The sequence below is a fragment of the Haliotis rubra genome, unplaced genomic scaffold (assembly GCF_003918875.1).
Source record: "Haliotis rubra isolate DU_JTF1 unplaced genomic scaffold, ASM391887v1 Scf511, whole genome shotgun sequence".
NCBI lineage: Eukaryota > Metazoa > Mollusca > Gastropoda > Lepetellida > Haliotidae > Haliotis > Haliotis rubra.
This window is the reverse complement of record NW_025767204.1, coordinates 758,540-784,968: the sequence shown is the minus strand read 5'-3', so window position 1 is coordinate 784,968 and position 26,429 is coordinate 758,540. Positions and strand designations below refer to the sequence as shown.

Sequence of the window (26,429 nt, the reverse complement as noted above, 5' to 3'; positions counted from 1 at the left end):
GGGGATCACTATCCAAATCACCAAGAAAGCTCAAAATCCGGGCGGTAAATTAAAATTATATCTTTACGTGATTATGGACGCGCAACTAAATATAGACAATGGAAGATTTGTGCAAGCCATTTATTGATTTACCTCGCGATCCCCACTCGCCATCGTGTGTGGTCAGACGGGGTGCGGCAAGACGGCTTTCGTGCTGGACATGTTGGAAGGATACTGTCACGACGCGTTCAACCACATCGTCATTCTCTGCCCGACTTCACGGGTGAGCAAGACGTACCTGGCCTTCTCGGGCCGACCCACGAAACACAGCGTTTGGGTTCTGACACAGAAATTCAACTCGGTGCTCTCGCAGTTTTACACGCCTTCCCCAAAACAGAAAGACTGGGAACTGAATTTCGTGGCGCGTGATGATCGCCAAACAATTAGACTAAAATATATTTATGTGTATATACATAACGATGGGAAGGCGTGCACCGTATAAATGCAAGTACGTGTTGCTAGGAAAAAACGAAACCTGCAGCAAGAAATGCACCACCGAATATTGCGGCATACACATGATGTCAATACGAAAGGGTTTCGTGAATTACACGTGCGAACGTAGTACGAGGCCATCTCATCTACTTGACGAAAAGAGACTAACTCAACAAACGCTACCGACTGCTCAGAATAAAAGTCTAACGTGCATGTTGAAAGTTTAACATTTAACTGCGAGACCATACCAACAAACTACTATAGATTTTTACTCGCAGCCGAACATAGTGATGAAAATCCTATGAGAGATTTGACTTCACCCCTGACTATAGCGAACAACCTATTAGAGATTTGATTTCGAATCTTAATATAATTATTTTTTTTCATTTAAGGTTTTCACACATTGATATAGCAATGATGATTACCGTTCGAGAACTGAAAAGGATTGACAAAAACGCGGAGTGATCGGTTACTCCCGTTTGAGGAAATCTAAGCTGTTGGAATATCTCGGCATCGCCGACGAACCCACGGTGAAACAACTCAAGCTCCGAGCGAAAGAACATGGGCTCAGAGGTCATTCGCGCATGAGGAAAGCCGAGCTCCTCGAACTGCTGGAGGAACACAAACCCGTCGAACTACGGTTCGTGCGGACGAAGCACGCCGTATGTAAGTATCTGAGAGGCTGGAGGCTGGATGTCGACAAATACATGGACGTCGACGACATCAAACCCATGATCACAGACAAAGTCAACGAGGAACTGAACGTTCTGGGAAGCCTCAAATTTCAACTCACGGTGAGAATGTCGCTGGAAAAACAGCAGACAAACGGCACCACAGAGCACATCCAGCCTTACTTCAGATGCAATCAAGAAGTCGCCACTCAACCCGAATCCGTCGATGCGTCCATTGACACCTCGTTTGCAAAAATTCGAGAATTCCTGGAACGCTTCACGCACATGGGCTCGGGCTGGGCTGTGGACAGGATCGACACAGTATACCTGGACATAACGAACTACGTGCCGTTCAAAGGAGGGTCGTACCTGGACCTGCCATCGTTCTACAAGAAAAAACAAGCCATGGTCAACGTCAAAAACAAAGGCAACGACTGTTTACCGGTGGCGATCATAGCCGACTTGCATCCGGCTACCCATCATACAGACAGACTTTCCAGCTATCCCTCCATCGAGGAATCCGGCCTCGACTTTACGGGGATAGACATGCCTACTCCCATCTCACAAATCGCTCGAGTGGAAAAACAAAACCATCTGGCTATTAACGTCTTCGGACACGAAGGGAACGCAACTATTGTGCACAGGATAAGCCCTGTCCTAGATAAAACCGTGCGAAGGACCAATTTATTTCTGATCGAAAAAGAGGACAAGTTTCACTACGCAACGATTAAAAGTTTCAGCAGACTGTTGTACGTTCAATCGAAGCATAAGGAAAAGAAACGCTTTTGCAAAAGGTGTCTGCACTGCTACACGCGGGCAGACCTGCTGGAATCGCACCGGGTGGATTGCCGAGATGTGGGACAGACGGCCGTCCGAATCGACATGCCCGACGAAAACGACAACATCTTGAAATTCATCAACCACAAGCATCAAATGTCCGTGCCTTACGTCATCTACGCTGACTTCAAAGCACTCATCAAAAACGTCGACACCATCGAAGTTTCACACACAAAACGCAAGAGCATGAAGCCTCCGGGTGTGGTTACGTGGTCGTTCGATGTGACGGCCAAACGCACACTCCCGTGGTCTACCGAGGTCCCGACGCGGCCGAAACATTTCTCACGTTCTTAGAACACGAAGGGATAAAAATCAGGAAAGAGTTGTCAGATCCTGCTCTCATGCGCATGATGTTGAAGGATAAACTCACAAGAAGGCTAAGAATTGCCACGTGTGCGACGAACCCCTGTGTGGGGATTCCGTGAGAGATCACTGCCACGTCACCGGCAGAGGCGCTGCTCTGCTAAGCGTGCAACTTGAAGCTAAAAATCGACCCCAAAACCATCAAAATCCCCGTCGTGTTTCACAACCTTTGCGGGTACGATTCACCCGAGATGATCGACGTGAATATTCTATTCACGTTGATCATCCTGGGTGAAGAGACCCATTCAAATCCCCCGGTGGGGAGATACTGACTCATGGCCCAGCCGTACAGGTTGTTGGCGTTGAGATAGAGTATGTGCTTGGTTGGTTTGCCACCAGCGATTTCGAGAAAAACTTGAACAAACTCATGAACAACTCGGTGTTCGGCAAGACGATGGAGAATTTGAGAAAACGCATTAATGGGAAATTAGTCAGATCCAGCGATGAAGAAAAACCCAGGAACCTCATAGCCAGCCCGGTGTTCAATCGCTGCACTCGACAGCGACTTGGCCGCTGCACATGAACAAAAGCCACATCAAATTCAACTGTCCCATTTACATGGGGATGAGCATCCTCGACTTATCCAAACACTTGATGTACAATTTCTACTACAACGAGCTGAAAAAACAGTACGGTGATAGGTACGAAGTGCTGTACATTGACACGGATTCCCTGCTGATGGAAATTCACACCGAGGGCATTAAGAAACGCATGCACCTGTACGACACCAGCGACTACCCTAAAGATCATCCTATGCACAGCCAAGTCAACAAAAAAGTGCTCGGCAAGATGAAGGATGAATGCACGGGCACGCCGATCGCCGAGTACGTCGGCTTGAGACCCAAGATGTATTCCATCAAGAAAGCTGACGACAACTGAATATGAAAGGCGAAAGGTGTGAAAAAACACGTGATGAAAAAACACATCAAACACACCAGATTCAAGGAAGCCCTGTTCAAGAATAAAACGTTTAAACACCAAATGAACATGCTGAGAAGCGACAGACACAGGATATACGGACTGAGAATCAACAAGATCTTGCTGTCTCCCATGGACACGAAACGATGGATCGCCATCGTTGGAGTCACCACTTACATGTACGGACTCACGCACATATTAAATAATTAAAACGCACGCAATACATACATCATGGAGAAAATTTATTACAGCCCACGCGGGTACTGGAAAGGCGCCGACGCCATCCCAAAACTCGCCAAAGCCGCTCGAGTCTCGGAAGACGTCGCCAAAGCTTGGCTTACGAAACAAGCCATCTGGCAAGTCTACCTGCCGGCTCCTCGATACATCTCGAGAAGTAAAATTTGACATTTCAACGCCGAATCACGTTCACCAAGCCGACCTGTTTCTCCCTCACGACAGGGTGAGACGCAAAACCTACAAGTATGCCCTTAACCGTCGTTGAGGTCGCCAGTCTCTACAAGGAAGCCGAACTGTTGTCAATGAAAGATTCGAACGAAGTCGCCAAAGCCTTTGAATGCATATACAAACGCAGTCGCTTGACATGGCCTACCGTATTGCAAGTCGATCTCGGACGCAAGTTCATGGGAGCCATGTCACAGCTGCTGGCCAAGCACAAAGTCCAAGTGAGACGAGGTGTGGCAGGAGCTCACCGTAGCCAAGCCATAGTTGAGAGATTCAATCCCACCCGAACGTCTGTTCTCGCACCAGTACTCGCTGGATTTAATGGATCCCGGAAAGAGAAACACGGAATGGGTCGTACGCTTACCTCAAGTGGTGGCTGCCATCAACAACGAAGTCACCAGACTCGTGGGCAAGAGACCCGTCGAAGCCATCAAAATGAAATCTGTCGAATCATCGTCGTCAGTGGCACGTCGCGATAATACGGAGAAAACATTACCGGACCGGGTCAGCGTTAGGTACTTGTACCAGCCGAGAGAATACGAGGGAGACAGCAGAAAACGCGCCACTGATCTGATATGGTCCATGAAAACGTAGAACGTAGACCTGGTCGACATCAAAGACGGCGAACCGAACATGTATTACTTGAAAGACGGGCCGCCGAGAGCATTTGTCAGAGAGAAGTTGACGATCGTACCTCACGACACAGTCCCTTTTCGATCGCCCACTGTATGATAATTGTCATCATTGTGTGTGTGTGAATCAAAGGCCTTGATTTTTCCCGACCGACCCCATGCTCATTTAAAAGTCAATATTTCAGAAACTATTCAACCGATTTTCGTCAAATTTAGCATGCAACTCAGTAGTAGTATACACAATAGGGGTACGGGATCAGTTTTTTAAATTGAGCTCTTGGGGGGACCTGGTCCCGTACCCCCCATTGTGTATACTTCTCATTATGTTTCATTATATGAAACATGACAACGTAATAATACCTAACAAGTAAATTCAAACTATTCTATTGTGTTTGAATTATTTGTATGTCCTTGACTTTGTTTATTGTTTCCTATTTATTAGGAAGTTGAAGAAAATATAATATTCAGTAACCTCTAAACCATTACATATATGAGTGTGTTGATTGCGCTGAGTAGCAGCATTGAACAGCTCTTCTCGAAATCAGCAAATATCTTGTCTCCTACAGTTCCTACTTATGTAGAACTTTGCATAGTGTCTCATCTATGAGTGAAGATGAAAGTCTGAAAATTTGGAATTGTTTTGAGGCTCCAAAATGATGTTAATGCTGACATTTTTGTTTGGATTTTGTCAAAATATTTTTGTTTCAAACACTGGACCACTCAAGCCCCAAGCTTTCAACACCCGACCAACAATGGTCAATCAAGGATTTGGCTACATTTACACCCTTGCAGCTCTCTTGGACCGTTGTCCTCGAAGGACCCAAGCTCAATCTGACAATAGGCCAAAGCATGGAGTTGGCTACACTGACCCTGATCTTCTCAAACTCTTACGTCATCATAGAAATTTAATCAGCAAGAAAACAAAGAGAGGCAATAGAGGTGGCAGAAAAATACCAAGGAATATACCGGTCTTAACAAATGTATTTAACTCAAATGACTTTCCACAATCATCAATAAGAGGAATCAATATGAACAATCTCGTCCATGTTCATCCTAAATCTCCCTCGCCATTTCTGAACCTTGGTCTCTGGAACGCTCAGTCTTGTCGCAATAAAACCCTGGAAATAGCTGAAATGCTAGGGGACGAGGATCTTGACATACTTGTGGTCACAGAGTCGTGGTTAAAGGATAACCACGATGAAGTCATTATGTCTGAACTCACCCCACGTTTCAAGTTGTTGCATCTACCTCGTATGTATTCTACTGGGGGCGGCATATTGGTTCTTTACAAGCAATCACTCAAAGTGAGCATTCTTAGAAACGATGGTCCTGCTCCTTCATCTTTAAAAAAACTTTAACTCTCTGTCGTGTCAGGACAGACATCAATGACTCTTGTCTGCATCTATCGTACACCACCTTCAATGAAGAAAGGATTTTCTGTTTCGGATTTTCACAAGGAACTCAGGGAATTGTTTACTTACTCTTCTTCAAAAGTGAGTAGACTTTTTGTCGGTGACTTTAACGTACAATTCAACAATGCTGATAAAGCTGATGTTAAGAAGTTCAGGTCACTATTACATCTCCATAGTCTGATGCAGCATGTTAATGAGCCTACTCACAAGTCTGGCAACATACTAGATTGTCAATGATGTGATGGTACGTGATTGTCAGATGTCCGATCACTTCTTGGTTCACTTTCAAAACCAGGAAATGTCATCAAAACAATAACTTGTCGAAATTATTAACGAATCAATAAGGACCTGTTCAGGGCCGATCTTGCCAAGTCAAGTCTGGTATGTGAACCCCCAGACGACAATGAGGCTCTGGCAGATCTCTATCAGGATACGCTCTCTGCAATCCTAGACAAGCATGCTCCTGCTGTTAGCAAGACTGTTGTTGTCCATTCCAATTCTCCCTGGTATGATGATGAAGACTTTGGCGTAAGACACGACTAGAAGTTTATCGTCAGATGTATTGTCAAGCGAGGAATAGCATGATTAAACACATAGCCCATGCTAAGAAGAACTATTGTCTGTCCACTATTGAGGAGATAAAAAATAATCCTAGGAAAATGCAAAAAATTTGTAAATAGCCTTCTTGGGAAAAAGCATGATCCAATCCTACCCTCAACTCCACCTTTTGATGAACTTCCTGACTCCTTTAATGACTTTTTTCGAGCCAAGATTGACAAAATTCATTCAACACTGAAAGGTACTAGGCTCCAGTCTGATACTCCTACTGATACACAGTTTTTTGGTATACCACTATTGGAGTTTCAGACATTTTCTAAAAAAACGACATCAAGAAGATCATTTCTGGATCCAAGTCGACCACATGTCAATTGGACCCGATTCCCACATCTCTGGTAAAAGAATTCCTGGATTTGCTGCTCCCAGTTATCACAAAGATGGTGAACAGTAGTTTGATAAGTGGTGTTTTCCCAGATTCTTTCAAACATGCCACTGTTATCCCCCTGTTAAAAAAGGATAACCTAGATCCAAACTTGCTTAAAAACTTTCGACCAGTCTCTTACCTGAAGTTTATATCAAAGATACTTGAGAGAGCAGTCAATATTCGACTCAGGGATCATTTCTCTGCCTTTTCACTTTTGGATATATTCCAGTTGGCCTACAGATCAAATCATAGTACCGAGTCAGCTCTCCCCAGAGTCTCCAACGACTTACTTACAGCTGTTGATGAAGGCAAACTAGCTACTCTTATCTTGCTTGACCTCTCTTCTGCCTTTGATACAATTGACCACCAACTCCTTCTGGAAAGACTCAAGGGTCAATTTGGAATCCATGGGGTACCCCTCATCTGGTTACAATCTTATCTCGAAAGCAGAAGTCAGACTGTTCTGTTAGATAACATCAAATCACAAACCTCCGGTACTCGGTCCGCTTCTTTTCATAGCATACACGACCTATGTTGCAGACGTAATTGACAAACATGGCATTTGCCATCATTCGTTTGCAGATGACACCCAACTTCAGAAAAACTCAACTCCCAAGGACTTTCACACTGGTCTTCATAAAATAACAGACTGTACTAAAGATGCTAAGTCATGGATGACAAACAACTTGCTAAAGTTAAATGATGACAAAACTGAGGTGATGGTTGTTCGATCCAGGCAAATGCAAAAACAAATTACCACCTGTTCTGGTAGCAGATGCAGAGATACAACCAGTGGACTCTGTTTAAGACCTTGGAGTTACACTTGACTCACACCTGGCGATGGACACTCATGTAAATCAACTCTGCAGAGATATGCTTATTTCATCTACGAGCCATTGGCAGAATATGTCATCACATCAGTCGTGATGCAGCACATGGTCTGGTCCAGGGACTTGTTATATCAAGAATTGATTACTGCAATAGCCTCCTTTTTCATATTTCTCAGAAGCTGCTATCAAAATTGCAAAATGTCCAAAATACAGCCTCTCGAATCATAAGCAGAACTTCAAAGCGCTCCCACATAACACCTGTCATGAAAAACCTGCACTGGCTGCCTGTTAAATCAAGAATTGACTTTAAAATATTGTGTTTTGTCTACAAATGCTTCAACGGCATAGACCCAGAATACTTGAAAGAACTTCTTACCCCATACACTCCAGAAAGACAGCTCCGTTCTCAGAATCTGAACCTACTCTCTGTGCCTCGGTTCAAACTGCAAATTTTTGGAAGGAAATCCTTTGCCTGCTCTGCCCTTCTACTCTGGAACTCTCTCCCTATCACCATTAAATCAGCAGTTGACTTTAATTCCTTCAAACAACTTCTCAAGACTCATCTGTTTTCACTGCATTATGACTAACTACTAGTCCCTCATTGTATATATGTATATTATCCACCCACTTTGTAAGCGCTTTGAGCATGGGCCTTGTGAATGGAAAAGGCGCATTATAAGTTCACATTTATTATTATTATTATCTAATTCAATCAATGTGCATAAGAAGTATTTTAGTATCCATTCCCAAGGAAGAGTACCAGACACTTACCTCTGTAAAAACATCATAATCCCCTTTCTCGCTGACATGTGTTCATTGCCAAACGCTGTATAAGCCTATGATAATGATTAACAATTGCTATCAAAACACTTTAAATACTTCTTCTGATTGACACTAAAGGTAGCATCTCTCAAAAGAAAGGCTAATATTTGCTCAGTACTACTAAATTGGTTGAAATAATAGGTACAGTGCGATTTTTAAAAGTATGACACACAATGCATGTGCATCTCTCGCTGAATAAGAGATGCTTTCTGTTGACGAATATATGTGGCTCTCGCTGAGAGAAACTGCCAATTACCTGCCCCATAAACACGTCACTCGCTGTGAGGAGCTGATTCATTTGCCCCATATATGGGTCTCTCGGCCTTAATGAGTTAACACTGCATTACGTAACAGATTCCTTAACGTTGCAGATCTTCAGACAGAATGCTGAAATGTTAACAATGTAAGGATATCCAGAAGTATGTGCAGGTACGCATCCTGTATATCTAGACTGATAAGCCAATCTCCCAGGGAGATTTTGGAGCGAAGCTGGTCCAGTGAAATCATTTGAAAATGAGGAGGATCCAGAAGGTAAAGATCATTGAAAATGTCCGTATTGTGAACCATTTTCATTTGGTCGTTTTTTTTCTTGGGGATTAGGAAGATCGGAGAGTAAAAACCTTGGGGGGTGTTGGGTTCCTGCACAAGTTTGATTGCCCTCTCGTCAAGCAAAACACTGATGCTGTCTGAGATTTGTTGGGCAGTGGAATATACACTTCACCGGGGCAGGTTGGTCAGAGGCGGCTGTCTGCTAAAGGGAAGCTGGTACCCTTGTTTCAGTATGTTGACAATGAAGGGGGTCCTCCAGGAATGTCCATTGGGCCAGAAGATCCCCAGTCTCCCACCTACAGGTGTGGGATGGATCCTACTGGGCGCAGGAGGTCCCAGTCGTGAATGTCCGACACCTCAACGGCGTTTATATTGCAGCTTGATGCTGGCTGGGGGCTTGCCCATCTTGCCAGAGTCACCAACGTTGGATCATCCCTTGACTTGCTTGAACCTGCCAGCTCGTCGGACACAGTTTCGTTTGCCAATGTAGGAGTTAGCCGTGGGCGCTTGATTTGTTTTACAGATGGCTCAAAATGATTTGAGAGCTATCTCAGATGTCGTAAAAGATGAATGTTCCTTGTAGATCCTCCCAATGGTGTCACTGAACAGACATCTAACAGAAAAGGGCTGACGAAGGAATTTCCTTGTAAACTCTGGTTCCCAAGCATATGCAGAGAGAAATCCAGACCATCTCACTGCCGTGATATTATCCAGAGCTACTCTCAAATGACCAACAATGTCACCAAAAGTATGAGATTGCCATCTCATCATTGATGTGAGATGGTCAATACTGGAAACATTATCCTCTTCCAAATCCTTAGAAATAGCCTCTGTAACAAAGGCCAAGGCAGACAAGGGACGTAACATTCTCTTCAACTCAATGTCAATGGCAGTCATTTTGGAGTCAGGAACCCGATATGAGGAGATTGGAGTAGCGGAGAGAGGTTCTAACTCCTCATCGTGAGCCGCAGCTTGGTCAGAGTAGTCCAAGGGCTGGATGGGATAATCCCCTTTGTGCACTCTAGCTGCCCTAAAGTTGTGATTCAGAGACAATTTGGCAAACTCCTCATCAAGAGAATCAACCAAATCCCGAACGATTTGGTGTGGCAGAAGATTAAGATCTGGCGTATCCCAGATGGTGAGTTTTTTGTCCACCCCCGGGGCTGGGGAAGGGCAAGAGTCCTGTAGCCTGTCTGCCATCCAATCAAAAACAGCCTCCAAACCTAAGTGTGTCTCGGTTTGAGATTGTTCTTTTACCTCTAGACGGTCCATAGTTTCCTCATAATCTGGATGGAAATGTTTTTTCGAACAAGTTGAGCCAGTAGGTGATCTACTTCTGGCAGATTGTCTGGAACTCCTGTGGTCCTGTTAAGATGACCTTGAAGACCGATCAGAGGAAGTCGAAGGAGGAGGAGGAGGAAGAGGAGTAGTCTGAACGATAGTGTCTGGCGTTTGGGGTCGTGTCGGCTGCAGTGATGGAGGCACTTGAGGCATGACAACAGGCACAGAGGGGGCTGGAGGCCTCATCTCTGTGTGTGTTGATGTGACTGGTTAAACATAGAGTGCATGAAATTATAAATGACACTCGGGTCAAAGCCTTGAATTGGATATGCACCATAATTTTGAGGTATGCCAAAATTCTGGAACATAGGTTGTTGAGGCACAGCTGGTTGATAAAAAACCTCTGGTTTGGTAAGACACTCCCCGGCTGTGTGTTCAACTGTTGAGGCACGCCAGTGCCTTGGTGTGCGCCATTGCCAGTAGATACACTGCCGTGGAGAGGTGCGCTCTGTCCAACAGGTACATTATGTCCAATGAGTGTGCCCTGTCCAATAGGTGCGCCGTTAAGAGACGGGTCCAACATCATCTGGTCAACACTCCCCTTAGGTAAGGCTGACGCTAAATTAGTCTGACACAAGTAGAGTCGCGTCCACCAGTGGTGAACCCAAAGGCTCACTAGTAGGTGCATGAGCGATCATCGGGGGGTAGATGAGGGATGAGGCTGCACCTCAATGTCATTCTCCGGTTGATGAGTAGATGACATTCTCCTGCGTAACCTCTGTTTGAGATTGTTCTTTTACCTCTAGACGGTCCATAGTTTCCTCATAATCTGGATGGAAATGTTTTTTCGAACAAGTTGAGCCAGTAGGTGATCTACTTCTGGCAGATTGTCTGGAACTCCTGTGGTCCTGTTAAGATGACCTTGAAGACCGATCAGAGGAAGTCGAAGGAGGAGGAGGAGGAAGAGGAGTAGTCTGAACGATAGTGTCTGGCGTTTGGGGTCGTGTCGGCTGCAGTGATGGAGGCACTTGAGGCATGACAACAGGCACAGAGGGGGCTGGAGGCCTCATCTCTGTGTGTGTTGATGTGACTGGTTAAACATAGAGTGCATGAAATTATAAATGACACTCGGGTCAAAGCCTTGAATTGGATATGCACCATAATTTTGAGGTATGCCAAAATTCTGGAACATAGGTTGTTGAGGCACAGCTGGTTGATAAAAAACCTCTGGTTTGGTAAGACACTCCCCGGCTGTGTGTTCAACTGTTGAGGCACGCCAGTGCCTTGGTGTGCGCCATTGCCAGTAGATACACTGCCGTGGAGAGGTGCGCTCTGTCCAACAGGTACATTATGTCCAATGAGTGTGCCCTGTCCAATAGGTGCGCCGTTAAGAGACGGGTCCAACATCATCTGGTCAACACTCCCCTTAGGTAAGGCTGACGCTAAATTAGTCTGACACACGTAGAGTCGCGTCCACCAGTGGTGAACCCAAAGGCTCACTAGTAGGTACGCCAGACGATCTCGGGGTAGATGAGGGATGAGGCTGCACCTCAATGTCATTCTCCGGTTGATGAGTAGATGACATTCTCCTGCGTAACCTCTGTTTGAGATTGTTCTTTTACCTCTAGACGGTCCATAGTTTCCTCATAATCTGGATGGAAATGTTTTTTCGAACAAGTTGAGCCAGTAGGTGATCTACTTCTGGCAGATTGTCTGGAACTCCTGTGGTCCTGTTAAGATGACCTTGAAGACCGATCAGAGGAAGTCGAAGGAGGAGGAGGAGGAAGAGGAGTAGTCTGAACGATAGTGTCTGGCGTTTGGGGTCGTGTCGGCTGCAGTGATGGAGGCACTTGAGGCATGACAACAGGCACAGAGGGGGCTGGAGGCCTCATCTCTGTGTGTGTTGATGTGACTGGTTAAACATAGAGTGCATGAAATTATAAATGACACTCGGGTCAAAGCCTTGAATTGGATATGCACCATAATTTTGAGGTATGCCAAAATTCTGGAACATAGGTTGTTGAGGCACAGCTGGTTGATAAAAAACCTCTGGTTTGGTAAGACACTCCCCGGCTGTGTGTTCAACTGTTGAGAACACGCCAGTGCCTTGGTGTGCGCCATTGCCAGTAGATACACTGCCGTGGAGAGGTGCGCTCTGTCCAACAGGTACATTATGTCCAATGAGTGTGCCCTGTCCAATAGGTGCGCCGTTAAGAGACGGGTCCAACATCATCTGGTCAACACTCCCCTTAGGTAAGGCTGACGCTAAATTAGTCTGACACAAGTAGAGTCGCGTCCACCAGTGGTGAACCCAAAGGCTCACTAGTAGGTACGCCAGACGATCTCGGGGTAGATGAGGGATGAGGCTGCACCTCAATGTCATTCTCCGGTTGATGAGTAGATGACATTCTCCTGCGTAACCTCTGTTTGAGATTGTTCTTTTACCTCTAGACGGTCCATAGTTTCCTCATAATCTGGATGGAAATGTTTTTTCGAACAAGTTGAGCCAGTAGGTGATCTACTTCTGGCAGATTGTCTGGAACTCCTGTGGTCCTGTTAAGATGACCTTGAAGACCGATCAGAGGAAGTCGAAGGAGGAGGAGGAGGAAGAGGAGTAGTCTGAACGATAGTGTCTGGCGTTTGGGGTCGTGTCGGCTGCAGTGATGGAGGCACTTGAGGCATGACAACAGGCACAGAGGGGGCTGGAGGCCTCATCTCTGTGTGTGTTGATGTGACTGGTTAAACATAGAGTGCATGAAATTATAAATGACACTCGGGTCAAAGCCTTGAATTGGATATGCACCATAATTTTGAGGTATGCCAAAATTCTGGAACATAGGTTGTTGAGGCACAGCTGGTTGATAAAAAACCTCTGGTTTGGTAAGACACTCCCCGGCTGTGTGTTCAACTGTTGAGGCACGCCAGTGCCTTGGTGTGCGCCATTGCCAGTAGATACACTGCCATGGAGAGGTGCGCTCTGTCCAACAGGTACATTATGTCCAATGAGTGTGCCCTGTCCAATAGGTGCGCCGTTAAGAGACGGGTCCAACATCATCTGGTCAACACTCCCCTTAGGTAAGGCTGACGCTAAATTAGTCTGACACAAGTAGAGTCGCATCCACCAGTGGTGAACCCAAAGGCTCACTAGTAGGTACGCCAGACGATCTCGGGGTAGATGAGGGATGAGGCTGCACTTCAATGTCATTCTCCGGTTGATGAGTAGATGACATTCTCCTGCGTAACCTCTGTTTGAGATTGTTCTTTTACCTCTAGACGGTTCATAGTTTCCTCATAATCTGGATGGAAATGTTTTTTTCGAACAAGTTGAGCCAGTAGGTGATCTACTTCTGGCAGATTGTCTGGAACTCCTGTGGTCCTGTTAAGATGACCTTGAAGACCGATCAGAGGAAGTCGAAGGAGGAGGAGGAGGAAGAGGAGTAGTCTGAACGATAGTGTCTGGCGTTTGGGGTCGTGTCGGCTGCAGTGACCGTTCTTTGTCGCACGTAGGTAAGCCTTGAAGAAGTCAAAGGGTTATAGATCACACTCCGAACACCCGGAGTCCCAAGTGCATAGAGAAGTGCAATTTAAACACCATGAGTGCGGGTCCTTGTTTGACTTGAGCCCGTTACACTTTAAACAATGAGGTAGTGGCACAAAGTGTGCTAAGAGGCAAGCAGAAAAGTATATATTAATAATCGCCGAAGGGAAAACATGTACGAAAAGCGAGGGGTATCAGAAGCGAACACATCGCCACCCCGACCCCACCTAAACAGCAACTGGTTTGACAAACCTGTTAACCCAATATGGGCCGCCATACTGACAGCAAGGTATACAAAAAAAATGCTGGTGAGGAAAAAAATGCAAAGACTCCCTCCCACACAACATGCGCCATTAAGAGACAGGATATATGATGACACAGAGAGTCCAGGATACCCTAGTATGAACCAAAATCCACGAACTGAAGCGAGAAAGCAGTAAAACAAGCGAGTGAAAAACACAACAACAACATGAACGAGACACTCAACCCCAGTGAGTACGTCTGTCTTCATTCACTAGTTAGCAAACTAAAACATACCAGGTAGTAAATAATTAATGACCACAAGGGAATAAATGTACCAGTAGTAAAAAATAACCTCAAGGTATAGAATCTCAATCCACATCTGCTTCGTTACACGAATAAAGGCTTGTTTATATGGTGAAAATATAAACATGTGCAAATTTGCATACATGAGTAAATTTACATAGGGTGTGTAATTTGCTAGGGTGTGCAATTTGCTATGCGTTCATACGGCCAAGCGGTAGTAAATCTTGATAATAGTTCATTTCTGCACTAGCAATGGATGGAGTAAGACGTGAGATAACAAGAAGGTATAGACATTTCCCATATTACATCAGTGTTGGTCTGATACTGGGATGTATCCCTATCATAGCTCCTAAATATTAACACGGTATTAAAGTATTTTGTGAAGATGTAAGCAATCCTTTCTTTTATGTCAACACATCAATACAATATTGCACCACATGGACCATAACCTCAGAGAACACAGAATTGAGCAATAGTTAAAATAATCATGAATGTATCATTCATAGTCTTGTGTCATTCATGAAGTCTACAAATTGTAGAAACTTGTTCCGTCTTCAGTATCAGTTATCCAAGAATCGTCATTTGAAGATTGTTGGTTGACTGTCGAGGAATAGCGTGATGAAGGGCTGGACCTCTGACCGTTACACCTCCATCATACTGAGCTGTACTACCCGTGCTGTATGGGACAGGTGGGGGCTGTTGTCCTGTCCCCCGTACAGCTCTCATAATCATATTCATCACGTTGAATTGGTGCTGTCTCTCTTCACGCTTCTGTCTTTCATCTGATTCGATCTTGGCTTTCTCGACATCAAGCTTTTGACGTTCAAGTTCTATTTTCTGGCGTTCAAGGTCAAGACCCTTATCATCAGCTCTCTCGTTTGCTGCACTAAATCCATTCATCACAGATTTCAGTGCTACTTCCATCCTTGTCTTCCGAGCTCTTGTCTTCCGAGCTCTTTTCTTCTCGCTTTTCACCTTTTCATTTTCCCCTTCAGTGGATTCCTTTCTTTTATTCTTTCTGCTTCCCGTGTCAGATGCATCCTTTTCATCCCTTTCAGTTTCATTATCAGCAAGAGGTGTAATGTCAGCACAACCGTCACCAACAGCCTGTGTGTTTGCCTGTGCTGTATCATCAGGTTCACAAGAACCCCCTCCTTCATCTTCGACTTTCTTGGTCAATGTATCTATAACCTTCAGAGGCGACGAGGCTGGTCTGGTACCAAGAATGGCATCCAGTTCTTCAAAAAACTTACAAAGTTTCCTTCCCTTTCCACTTTTCTTCAGGTTTGATTTACACACTCTGTATGTCCTCTTTAAGGTATGGATTCTCACTTTACATTGGTCAGATGTCCTGTTGAATCCTTTTGCACCCATTTCTGTCACGACAGTATTGTACACCGAAACATTGTTGCTTTGGAGGTTTTCCAGTAATTCCTCTATACTGTTATCTTCCCATATTGCCAATAGGCATTTTGTTTCCTCGTCATTCCAAGAAGAACCGCGTCTTTTGGCACCGCGAGTTTCTTTCCGGTTCGCCATTGTCATGTGTCTGTTTTTAATGGAAGCAAGACATCCAACTGATAGATATGTGACCAATAAGGCGTGTAAAGTTTAGGCGGGAAACTACAAAAATAGTCATTATGAAATCGAGCGGGAAAAATACTCACCCTGAGTAAATTTGCTATGCGTTTATACGACCAGATTTGCTTAGGGTAGCAAAAAATAAGCATTTACTCACCGGTAGTAAAACATTTGCATCCGGTCTAGTCCAGGGAGTATTTTTGCTTGGGGTAGTACAATTTGCATATGTGTAATTGCGTTTATACGACCAAATATACTCATGTAAGCAAATTTACACATATGCAAAAAATACACATGTGTGCAAATGTCGCCGTATAAACAGGGCTTAAGAAAGGAATGACTTTTCCATGTGGCCACAAGATCGACTGCCGTGACCTTATTACCGGTCACCCCTGATGTCTTCAGTCGAACCACCTTCATGAGTAATAGGTCCGCAGTCTGTTTTCAAAGAGTAAGGCAAGTATGCAAAAGATGATAAGAGGTAAGTCAAAAGTTTATCTTCTAACTAAATATTCAGACATTTTAAGTTGCAAAATCAGTATTTTTTATACAGTTTGGTCATTATGCCATAACCGATTTACTTTGTTATATTGTCATTTGTTTGCTTTCTCTGTACCTTTGTTGAATTTATGGTCACAACTATATGGATATGCAATAGAAATGATAAAAAGTAATAACAAACATTTTATTATCACTTCTTGTACAATTCTACCTTAATTCACCCACTTTTTGTATTAAAGAAGGGACCCTTTCCTGCAAACAATTACCAAGATTGTTCCAGATGTGCTTGATGGGGTTCAGATCGGGGCTCCTTGCAGGCACAGAGAGAGTCTCAATAGCATTATTCTGCAGGAATCTCCCACAGCAAGGGAATGATGTGGCCAAGCACTGTCGTCCATGAACATGGGGCAGTTAGACAATAGGTTGTTATGAAAAAGGCATAACAACTTGATCAAGAATGTGCTGGCCATTAGGATTTCCAATGTCAACTAGAGTCATGGGAGACACATCCATAACTAATTTAAGCCTCCATCAAACGGAACAGCGGGGATGAATGTTCCTTGGCACACAGTCAGTGTTAATGTGCCTCAAAACTCTCTGACGACAATCCGTGACATAAAGCAGGTACCTTCTTTTGTCTGACCAATGAATCCATTTCCAGGTCAGAAAATTTCAGCACCATCAAGCAAAAACCCACAGCAGACATTGCCCTTGATGTTCACGAGCCAGAGTTAGACACCTGATGACCCTTTGCGACCTCAAACTAACACTAACAGCCTTGAGACAGTTATGTATGGTCTTAGTAGATACACACTCTGTTCTGCACTCAGAGTGTTTGTGGTAAAGGACCAGATTTCAATCTTCCTGGTCTGCCCTAGACTTGGTTGATTCTTGACAGCGCTTGTTTGTTGACAAGTCTACTGATTACAGATTGGCAGTAACCAAGCTGATGCCTGATGGCCCTGAATGATATGCCATGCCATCTTAGTTCCAATGAAAGTCTTCTCTTCGCCATGATAATGTGTATGGATAAAACAGGTGGCATATTCACAAGTTGTATACCCTTGAATGGCCAGGCAGAGATACTGCTTTTCATGATATGAATGTGTAGCATGCTGTGTAGCATACATGTTGACTGCATTTCAACTCTGACCTTGTTTTTTCATTACCTGAAATGTGCTACTAAACAATGGCGTACATCACTATGATGAAATATATCAAGGGATGCTTAATTAAGTTCCATGTGTATACATGAGGTGAGGTGAGGTGAAATTGGGTTTAACGTCGTGCTTGAGAATATTTCGCTCATATGATGACGTGCATGCGTGTGTATGTGTATGTGCTAGCCCACTGAGATACCACACCGCAGTGAAGCATGAATACCCCACTCAGACACATTATACTGACTCCGAGCCGACCAGTCCTTGTTGTACCCATTAATGCCGAGCGCCAGGCAGGGACCAACAAGTACCATATTTTAACGTCTTTTGGTATGACGCGGTCGGGGATCGAACCCGCGACCTTCCACTCTCCGGGCGGACGCTCTAACCACTACATCACGGAGGCGGTCCTATACATTAGGGTGACTATTGAGGGGGAAACAACTATTACGATAGTGATAGTCTATTGCAACATACTTTTGCAACAGCGATAGTCTATTGCCACAAATATTGCAATTTTTTTCTCCTTGAATTGTCTCATTTGACGTCATTTCGAAAATGAATGTATAGTTTATATGAAATAAAAACAAGTTGAAGTAGTTTCAGTCTCTTCTAATAACTGACAAGAAACTTGAAACCCAGATCAAGTAAACAGATAAAACATAAACTCAATGAAGATGCAAGTCTCCACTCAAACATTCTGAGGTTTTCTTGCGCTGCACATTTATCAACAAAAGTCAATTACTAAACAATCGATAGTAGCACATACTATTGATGCATTGATAGTTTTTAGTTTCTATCATTGATTAATTGCTATCAGAGACTCAACAATTGCAATCCATCGATAGTTCAATGTATCATTACAGCCCTAGTATACATTGAAGAAAAAAGTGAACTGTTTAGTTCATACGATGCAATAATAAGATAAAAATAATTAAATTATTTATATTTCTAAAACCTGTTCAACTATAATTTGTGTTTGTTTTCATGGGCCCATACCCATGAAGATACACTAAGAATTCTCAGATTTGTTCTCTCACCTTGGCACTGGTCCTGCTGGTCCAACTGGGATATTGGCTGAAGGCATCTTGTTGCCATGTGGGAACAGGTCACTGATGAGAAAAAAAGGATGTGTACAGAAACAAAGATAAGTTAAATATGTCATAAGACTAGGTGTTTTACAAATACAAGACAGGAACCACACATTACAATACATGTGCCAAAATCAACAAAATTTGGTGAAAGATGTAATATTTTGATTAAAATTGATATTTTATACTTATCCTGACTCATGCTTAATTGCTTGTCTCCTTCTTGAATCCCCTTTTGAAGCTCCCTTCACAAAAGCAGACGTAAAATCACTCACCCAGTGTCACCTCCCTTAGGTATTTTGGCGGCAAAATCTGTCACATGACCAAACACGCTCTTCACTCTCTCCGAATATGAGCCCGACACCCAGATTACAGGGAATCCAGAGTGACATGAGGGGAGGTTGGGAGGGCTGGCCTCATGAGTCAGGATAAGAATAAAATAGCAATTTTAATTAAAAAAACTACATATGTTTCCTTATCCTGACTCATGCTCAATTGCTTGTAGAATCCAACTGAACCGGTGGTGGGTCAAGCCACTCTGGATTCATAGCTTGCTGATTTACGTCCTGCATACCCCCCCCTGAGGGAACTTCTTATGGCACTGTGCTGATCCTTTCTTCCAGCTTCCTCTGATGAGTCTGGGGGGACCACAACTTGTCAGATTTCTCTGGAACCGTCTTCTGACATTATGTGTGGATTTATGCAACTCCATGTCTTGATGCTCGCATCAAGTGGAGAAGCGACCCTTCTTCATGTACGAGTAAGTCCTTTACAAGTACAGGGTCTGTCCCTCATGCTTGCCTGTCCTAGACGTGCGCATGGACTCTAAAGCTCTAGCACTGAGCTTCAGAGTGTTGGCTTTTACAAGTCACGTGATAAAAGGGTGAGATTCATCTCAGCGCCTTTGAGGAACTGTCAATTGTTGTGCTACAACAAGAGGCCCAAACTGGTGAATGCCGGAGACGTCCTCGGTAGCAATGTCTCTGAGGTAGTGGTTGGCAAACACCGTCTCCGACTTCCAAAAGCAGCCCTCCATTATTGTCGAGATGGAGCAGTTTCCATGCTGAGCGAGTGTCGATGTCAGCACTCTGACTTCATGAGGGTTGGAGGCTCGTGGAGGCTCAAGTCCTGCTGCTTTGTAGGCTCTTAAGATGACGGCTCTCATCCATATCAATATCATCGTACGTGAGATCTCTGTAGGCGTCTCCGTAGATAGAGGGATGAAAAGGCGCTTGAATTTTCGTCTCCTCGTCTTAGACCTATGTAGGTAGACTTTCAATGCTCTGACTGGGCTTAAAGATAGGTCCTGAGTATCCTGTGGCCCAAGGACTGTCGAGAGTGCTGGGATGTGGAACTGTCTGTCTGGTTGACCGGGCAGTTGGTTCTTTGCTATGAAGTCCCATCTCAATCCCAGATGTACAATGTTGCGATGTGAATCAAATCGTATTCGTTCAAAGTCCAGAGCATGTATTTCCGACATCCGAGCTGCTGTTGCCAAGGCGATCAGGAACAGAGTTTTGTGTGTTAAAAACTCATAGGATGTCCTTTCTAGTGGTTCGTAAGAGTCACTGGTGAGATGCTGCAAGACTACGTTGAGATCCCAAGCAGGCGCTTTAAATTTCTTTTGTTGGTCTTCCAACTAAAAGGAGCGTAGTAGAGCCAGTATCTCTGGTACTTTGGTCAGCTTAACACCCGTCTTCGTGGTGATAACCGTGCTGAGGGCCGCTAGGTATGTAGAGGGTGTTGAACCTTTTAACCGCCTCGTTTGTCTTAGATGACAGAGGTATTCCGCCACTTGAGGATGTGTTGCTTTCATCGCCGTGAAGCCCTTCCTTAATGCATATTTCTCAAAACTCTGCCACTTGTCGTCGTACAAGTTGCGGGCTGATCTACGTAGAGCTAGTGTGACTGCTTTCGCTGCTCTGGCGGAATATCCTCTTTTCTTCAAGCAAGTCTTGATACGTTCCATGTGTGTAGCTGGAATACTGTTGGATTCCCGTGTGCTTGCTTGGTGTGCAGATGAATTAGTAGGTTTGGCAACTCTGGGAGTTGCAGGGTTGGACTTCCGAGTTCTTGTATGAGGATGGGAAACCACACCCTCACTGGCCAGTAGGGCGCGACCAAAATCAGTTGCAGCTTCTTCGTCTGCTTGATTTTCTGCAACACCTGCGGTAATAGAGCTGGAGGTGGAAACGCGTAAGCGTTTAGTCCTTCCCAGGAGATGCTTAGAGCATCTGTTGCCCATGCTTGTGGATCTGGGACCGGAGAGACGAATGTTGGTAGTTGTTTGTTGAACTTTGTAGCAAACAGGTCTATCAGTGGAGATCCTTTCCTCTGTATGATGCATCTGAAGGCTTCTGGATGTAACATCCATTCCGTCGGGGATGGCTGAGTTGGACGAGATAGGGCGTCTGCTATCACATTCTTGGCTCCGGGAATGTGGCATGCTTTTATGTCGATGTTCAGGTTGTCTATTATGCTGAACAGATGAAAGCTGAGGTCTAGAAGATTCCTTGACCTTGTTTATCCTTGTTTGTTGATGTAGAACGCCACTGTGGAGTTGTCAATATGGATCATCAGTTGAGCATTCCTTAGTATGCTGGACCAGTGTAGTAAGGCGTTTATTACTGCTTTCATCTCGAGCATGGTGATGTGCAGACTCTGCTCCTGACTCGACCATTTCCCTGCTGCCACTTCGTTGTCGAGGTGGGCTCCCCATCCTTGAAGTGATGCATCTACGTAGAGATGAGTGTTGCACTCCGGCTCTGATAAGTAGGTTCCTCCGCAAACATTCGACTTCCCGAGTCCACCATAGAAGGTATCGTTTCAGTCTGTCCGGTAGTCCGAAGGAGTCCAGACTGTCTAGATGAGCGTTCACGAACACTTGTAGTGGGCGCAGTTGTAGTCTTCCTCTGAGTGTCATGTCTTGTGCTGATGTGAGAAGACCAAGTAGGCTCTGCCAACTTTTTAGTCGTAATGGAGAGAGTAGTGCTTGAGATATCATGTGTTGTATCTTGACCCAACACTCCTCTGGAACGACTATGCGATTCGCCGATGTGATGAGCCGTATTCCTAGGAATGGAAGATCCTGTGTGGGTTCTAGTTCCGACTTGAGGAGATTTACTAGCCATCCTAGTTGAGTTAGTAGCCTGATGGTGTAGTCTAGTTGCAGTCTGAGTTGACTGGGATCTTGATGAGCTTGAATCCCTTCGTCCAGGTAAAACGCACTGCGTAGACCTCGATGATGTAGATATGTGATGACAGGCTTTGTCACTCGAGTAAACAACCAGGGGGGCCGACGATATTCCAAATGGAAGCACCTCCCATTGGAAATGACGTCCGTTGAAGAGGAATCGTAGGTATCTCCTTGAGTCCGGATGTATCGGGATGTGAAGATACGCATCCTGTAGATCTATGCTGGCAAGGTAGTCTAACGTTGACGACCTCTTCCTGGAGCCGGAGCTTCCACCTGTCACAGCAACATGCTCCGTAGTAGCAACCGGTAAATCACTGGAATGGTGAATGTCAGCAGACAGCAATGAACGGTTATCAGCGCAATCACTCGATTTAGACATGACTTGTAAAAGCCGTCTAGACTTGTAAGAATGGAATATAAATAATTATTAAATTCAATTTCAGATAAATGCTGACAAAGTTGACAGCGAAAGCTGCAATTAGGACATAATAAATGCGGATCAGCAACCGACAACCGGTACCTGCAACGATAGCAAGTTTTCATCAATTGCAAACAAGATGAAATATCATGTCAACAACGTGAATAAACAGAATTTAGTGGTAAAGGCCTAAAATTAAAAGGATATCGTGCTATATAGGGGACCCAGGCACTCTCACAACCGTCCTCTAGGGCGAAGAAGGAGAGAGTGAAGAGTGTGTTTGGTCATGTGACAGATTTTGCCGCCAAGATACCTAAGGGAGGTAACACTGGGTGAGTGATTTTCAGCCGCTTTTTTGAAGGGAGCTTCAAAAGGGGATTCAAGTGTCCCACTATCATTCGCAAGAAGAAGGAGACAAGCAATTAAGCATGAGTCAGGATAAGGAAAAATATGTATTTTTTGCAAGGTTTTGTATGCTAATTCTACACACAAAAGTCAGGTGGAATGCATTTGCCATGGTTACATAGCAGATGCTAATAATTAATATTTTTTTTGTCTCCATGCTAGTCTGTATTTTCATTTCTCTTGTTTGATATTTATCTCAGTTCTTAATAAGGCCACAGGTCTATAGTACATTACAATACAATATAAACAATCAGACATAATATAAAAATATAAATAAAAAATAAAACTGTAAAAGTTCACACACCTCAATTGAATTGCAGACTCTCATTTTGTATTTATGTTATTTCTGTACATGGAGGCATGATAAATGAACATAGCTAAATCAGCAGAGATCGAAACCCAGTAAAGAATTCTGGGAAGTCGTGGGGGAAAGAAAAATAACAAATGCAACAACTAGTCCCAGGGAATTGCTCTGGATCAGTGTCCCTTTAAAACACATTCAATTCATAAACTTTACAAAATATCTGTGAAGAAAGGCAGAGAAGTAAAGATATTTTCATGGACTATGGGCAAACAGGTCACTTGACTTTCTGACAATTCATCTGAAAATGTGATCATGCATCTCATTTATTACATGAATTCTGTCTACATGATCGACAATCAGAAATTATCCATAAAATAAAGCATCCTTATCTAAACTAGGGCAACTTACTTAGACAACTTGTCATCTGACGTTGATGATGATGCCTGAGACCCATCTATAAGTTTGAACTGAGCGTTCACCATCTCTGGGGTAAGGTCAATGCCACACAGCCGAGATTTAGATTCTGCCATTTCCTCATCCCTGTAATATAACAAGGTTATTACTTGTTTGAAAGCAGTTCCAGTCTGGAAAAATACATACCTGAACCCATGCACTGCAGAGCAACTTGAAATGAAAAACATGCAGTGCTGCCAGTGTGTTATGCCCTTCTGGACATGGAAACTTAGAAAGTATTCAAGGAAATTCTGATGTAGTCATTGAAAAAATTGCATTATTGTGTGTAAGATCATTTCCATGTTTAGGCAAAAACATTATTGAGTTTATGTGTACAAAGCAGCCTCAGTTACATTTAATGTAATAGTACTTACAATAGACTGTACTATGACCATTATCAGTGTATGAAATAAGGCCCGCCCAACCGCCTGAGACGGGCTAGATTTCTGACGGACGGTCGGAATTTACAGCTAGCCAGCAAATTTTATATATTCCATACATCTCAGTAAATTCACCATATGTGGTCTGGTTAAAGCCATTTGGGGCTGGTAACATTTTTAAGTTACCAGCCCTGATGTCTGGTTGGATTATACCTAACTCTTATTTAATTGTTCACAGGATAGTATCAAAATCTGTATGATTTGAGACTAGACAACGTGACACGCCATTAAAGAGATGTTGTGTCAAAAGTCAGTTCACAAATTCAGTATCATGTGTGTCTACCATTGGGGTTGATGCAGGCTTGACAACGATGATGCATAGATGACAATAAATGAATGACGAAAACTTAGGGAATATTGTTCTATGTCTGAACCCACTCTCGTCCCAATTTTAGCTAACGTCAATCACTGATTCTGGGCTTGACGTAAATGTCACTCCATTTCATCCCAATCATGCATGAAATGGGACAGGTCCAGAGAAACAGCTGGCCAGGGGTGTGCTCCAGAATGTTTAGCTTTCTCAGGAAATCTGTTACAAAACTGGTGACATTTATACGGGCATTATCTTGCTGAGGAGTGAAGTCTTTGAATGAACAGCTGCACCTGAAACCCAATGATCTCATCCCTGTATCGCAGACCTATCAGATTGCCATTGGCAATAACAGGTTGTGTCCGACCATGAGATGTGATGCCGCTACATACAATAAAGCTTCTGCGACCAAAATGTTCACATGGAACAATGCATGCATCAGCTTTGCCCTGCCATCTGAGCTGTCCATTGAAATCTTGACTCAACAGTGACAAAACACCATCCCAATCTTGCCTCCTGTACCGTAGATGCTGTCTGCACTGACAAAATTGGACGTATTGTAGGGTGTTGGGACCAGATGTTGTGCTCCCTCAGTTGTTTCTGTACTGTCCTGGAACTGATTGGACGGAAAGCCAGGAATGGTCCGAGTAGTCAAACGGGCAGTCTGGAATTAATTCCTTAGATAGGTCAGCCGAATGTCACCAGGTCTTGCTGACGTGATGAGCACACATGGACCACCAATTCAAGGTAAATCTCTTGTGTTCCCATAATGTTGAAAACGTCTCCATGGACACAAAATGTCTGGTCCCTTCATATTCAGCCATTCCAGTCTCCAGCATACCCACGGAGCAAGACACTGATTTTCTGTAAGCAACGGCATGATGTACATGCACTTTAGGTTGAAATTAACATGTTTTCCACAACATTCTTCTGCAAAATAGAGACAGGCAAGGTGTCTGATGAACAGCCATAGCTCAGAAATCTGCTAGAAATCAGTGTTTCTTGTAAATGGCTAGGCCAAGCGCTGACAAAGTGTCTTAATGCTGTCACAATGCAGTTGCCATGGTAAAATTTTTGGAATGCCCAAGATGTGATGTGAGGTGAGGTGAGGTGAAATTGGGTTTAACGTCGTGCTTGAGAATATTTCGCTCATATGACAAGGTGCATGCGTGTGTATGGGTATGTGCGGCTGCTTGTACTAGCCCAGACTTAAGCTGGTTTTATAGTGCTAGCCCACTGAGATATCATGCCGCAGTGAAGCATGAATACCCCACTCAGACACATTATACTGACTCCGAGCCGACCAGTCCTTGTTGTACCCATTAACTCATTAAGCCCGAGAGCCACCTCACTACTCAACACCTGGAAGCCCTCGCTGATTGCCCACTCTCTGTGCCGAGACTAATTAGTGCTAGTCACACCTGATTTCCCTGGCAGGTTTCGGGGATCACAGGAAACTGTCTAGTCGTACAAACAAGTCCTGATTGTTTAATTGTGTCGTAAGATATATGTTGAAAGAAATCAGGTGTGAATACATGTCGTGTATTGCAAGCTTTATGTAATTTTATTGCAAGTTTCTCTTGTAAACCTCTTGTCGGCTTGTACATTTATATTTTATCACAATATGCATACACATGTATTCTTCGTATGTAACAGATGAGACACACGTTAACAAATTCTCTCTCTTATATCATTGTGTGAGGTTTAAATTTACAAAACATCTATGACAATGACATACGGTAAAGAAGAATTTACTTTCATACTTTATAATCTTCGAATTTAAAATAGCGGTTTTATGGATACATTTCTAGTGTTTACTTAATTATTTTAAAGAAAGTACTATAACGCTAGTCTGTGACTAGCACAAAGCACATTCATAGCATTGCACTTTATTTCATACAGATTTAATGCAGAAAACATACGTGACCATACAAACATACATATACAAAATGTATACTTCATATTCCTTGCATAGACATAAAACAAAGAGTCACGTGATAGGGAGTCATCAAATTTCCCGAATAGAACATTCGGTATCTCAACTGTTCAATGTAGTGGCTGGTCATATGTTATCTGTGACCAATCGTATCATGAGATACCTGTCACAGAGGAAAGGACAGGTGACGAGGCGTGGGCGAAATTTCTGAAGAGCACGTTTGGTCACTCAGCAGCTTGGATAGAGATTGGTTATTGGCTATATCCTTGACCAGTCGATATGCTGGGTTTCGGCTTTATCAACTCAAGCTATCATGTAAC

At 43.9% G+C, this 26,429-nt stretch overlaps 1 protein-coding gene across 2 annotated transcripts in view; it reads right to left on the bottom strand.

The window, feature by feature from the left end:
- Positions 1 to 26,429, bottom strand: part of LOC124292282 (cilia- and flagella-associated protein 221-like) — a 157,980-nt gene that overhangs the window by 11,923 nt on the left and 119,628 nt on the right. For both annotated transcript variants that reach the window (XM_046729348.1, XM_046729349.1), the window contains 2 exons: positions 23,379 to 23,510; positions 18,597 to 18,668 (listed from right to left, as the gene is read on the bottom strand). In XM_046729348.1, coding sequence (XP_046585304.1) covers positions 18,597 to 18,668; positions 23,379 to 23,510 — 204 coding nt within the window. The remainder of the gene's footprint in view (positions 1 to 18,596; positions 18,669 to 23,378; positions 23,511 to 26,429) is intronic.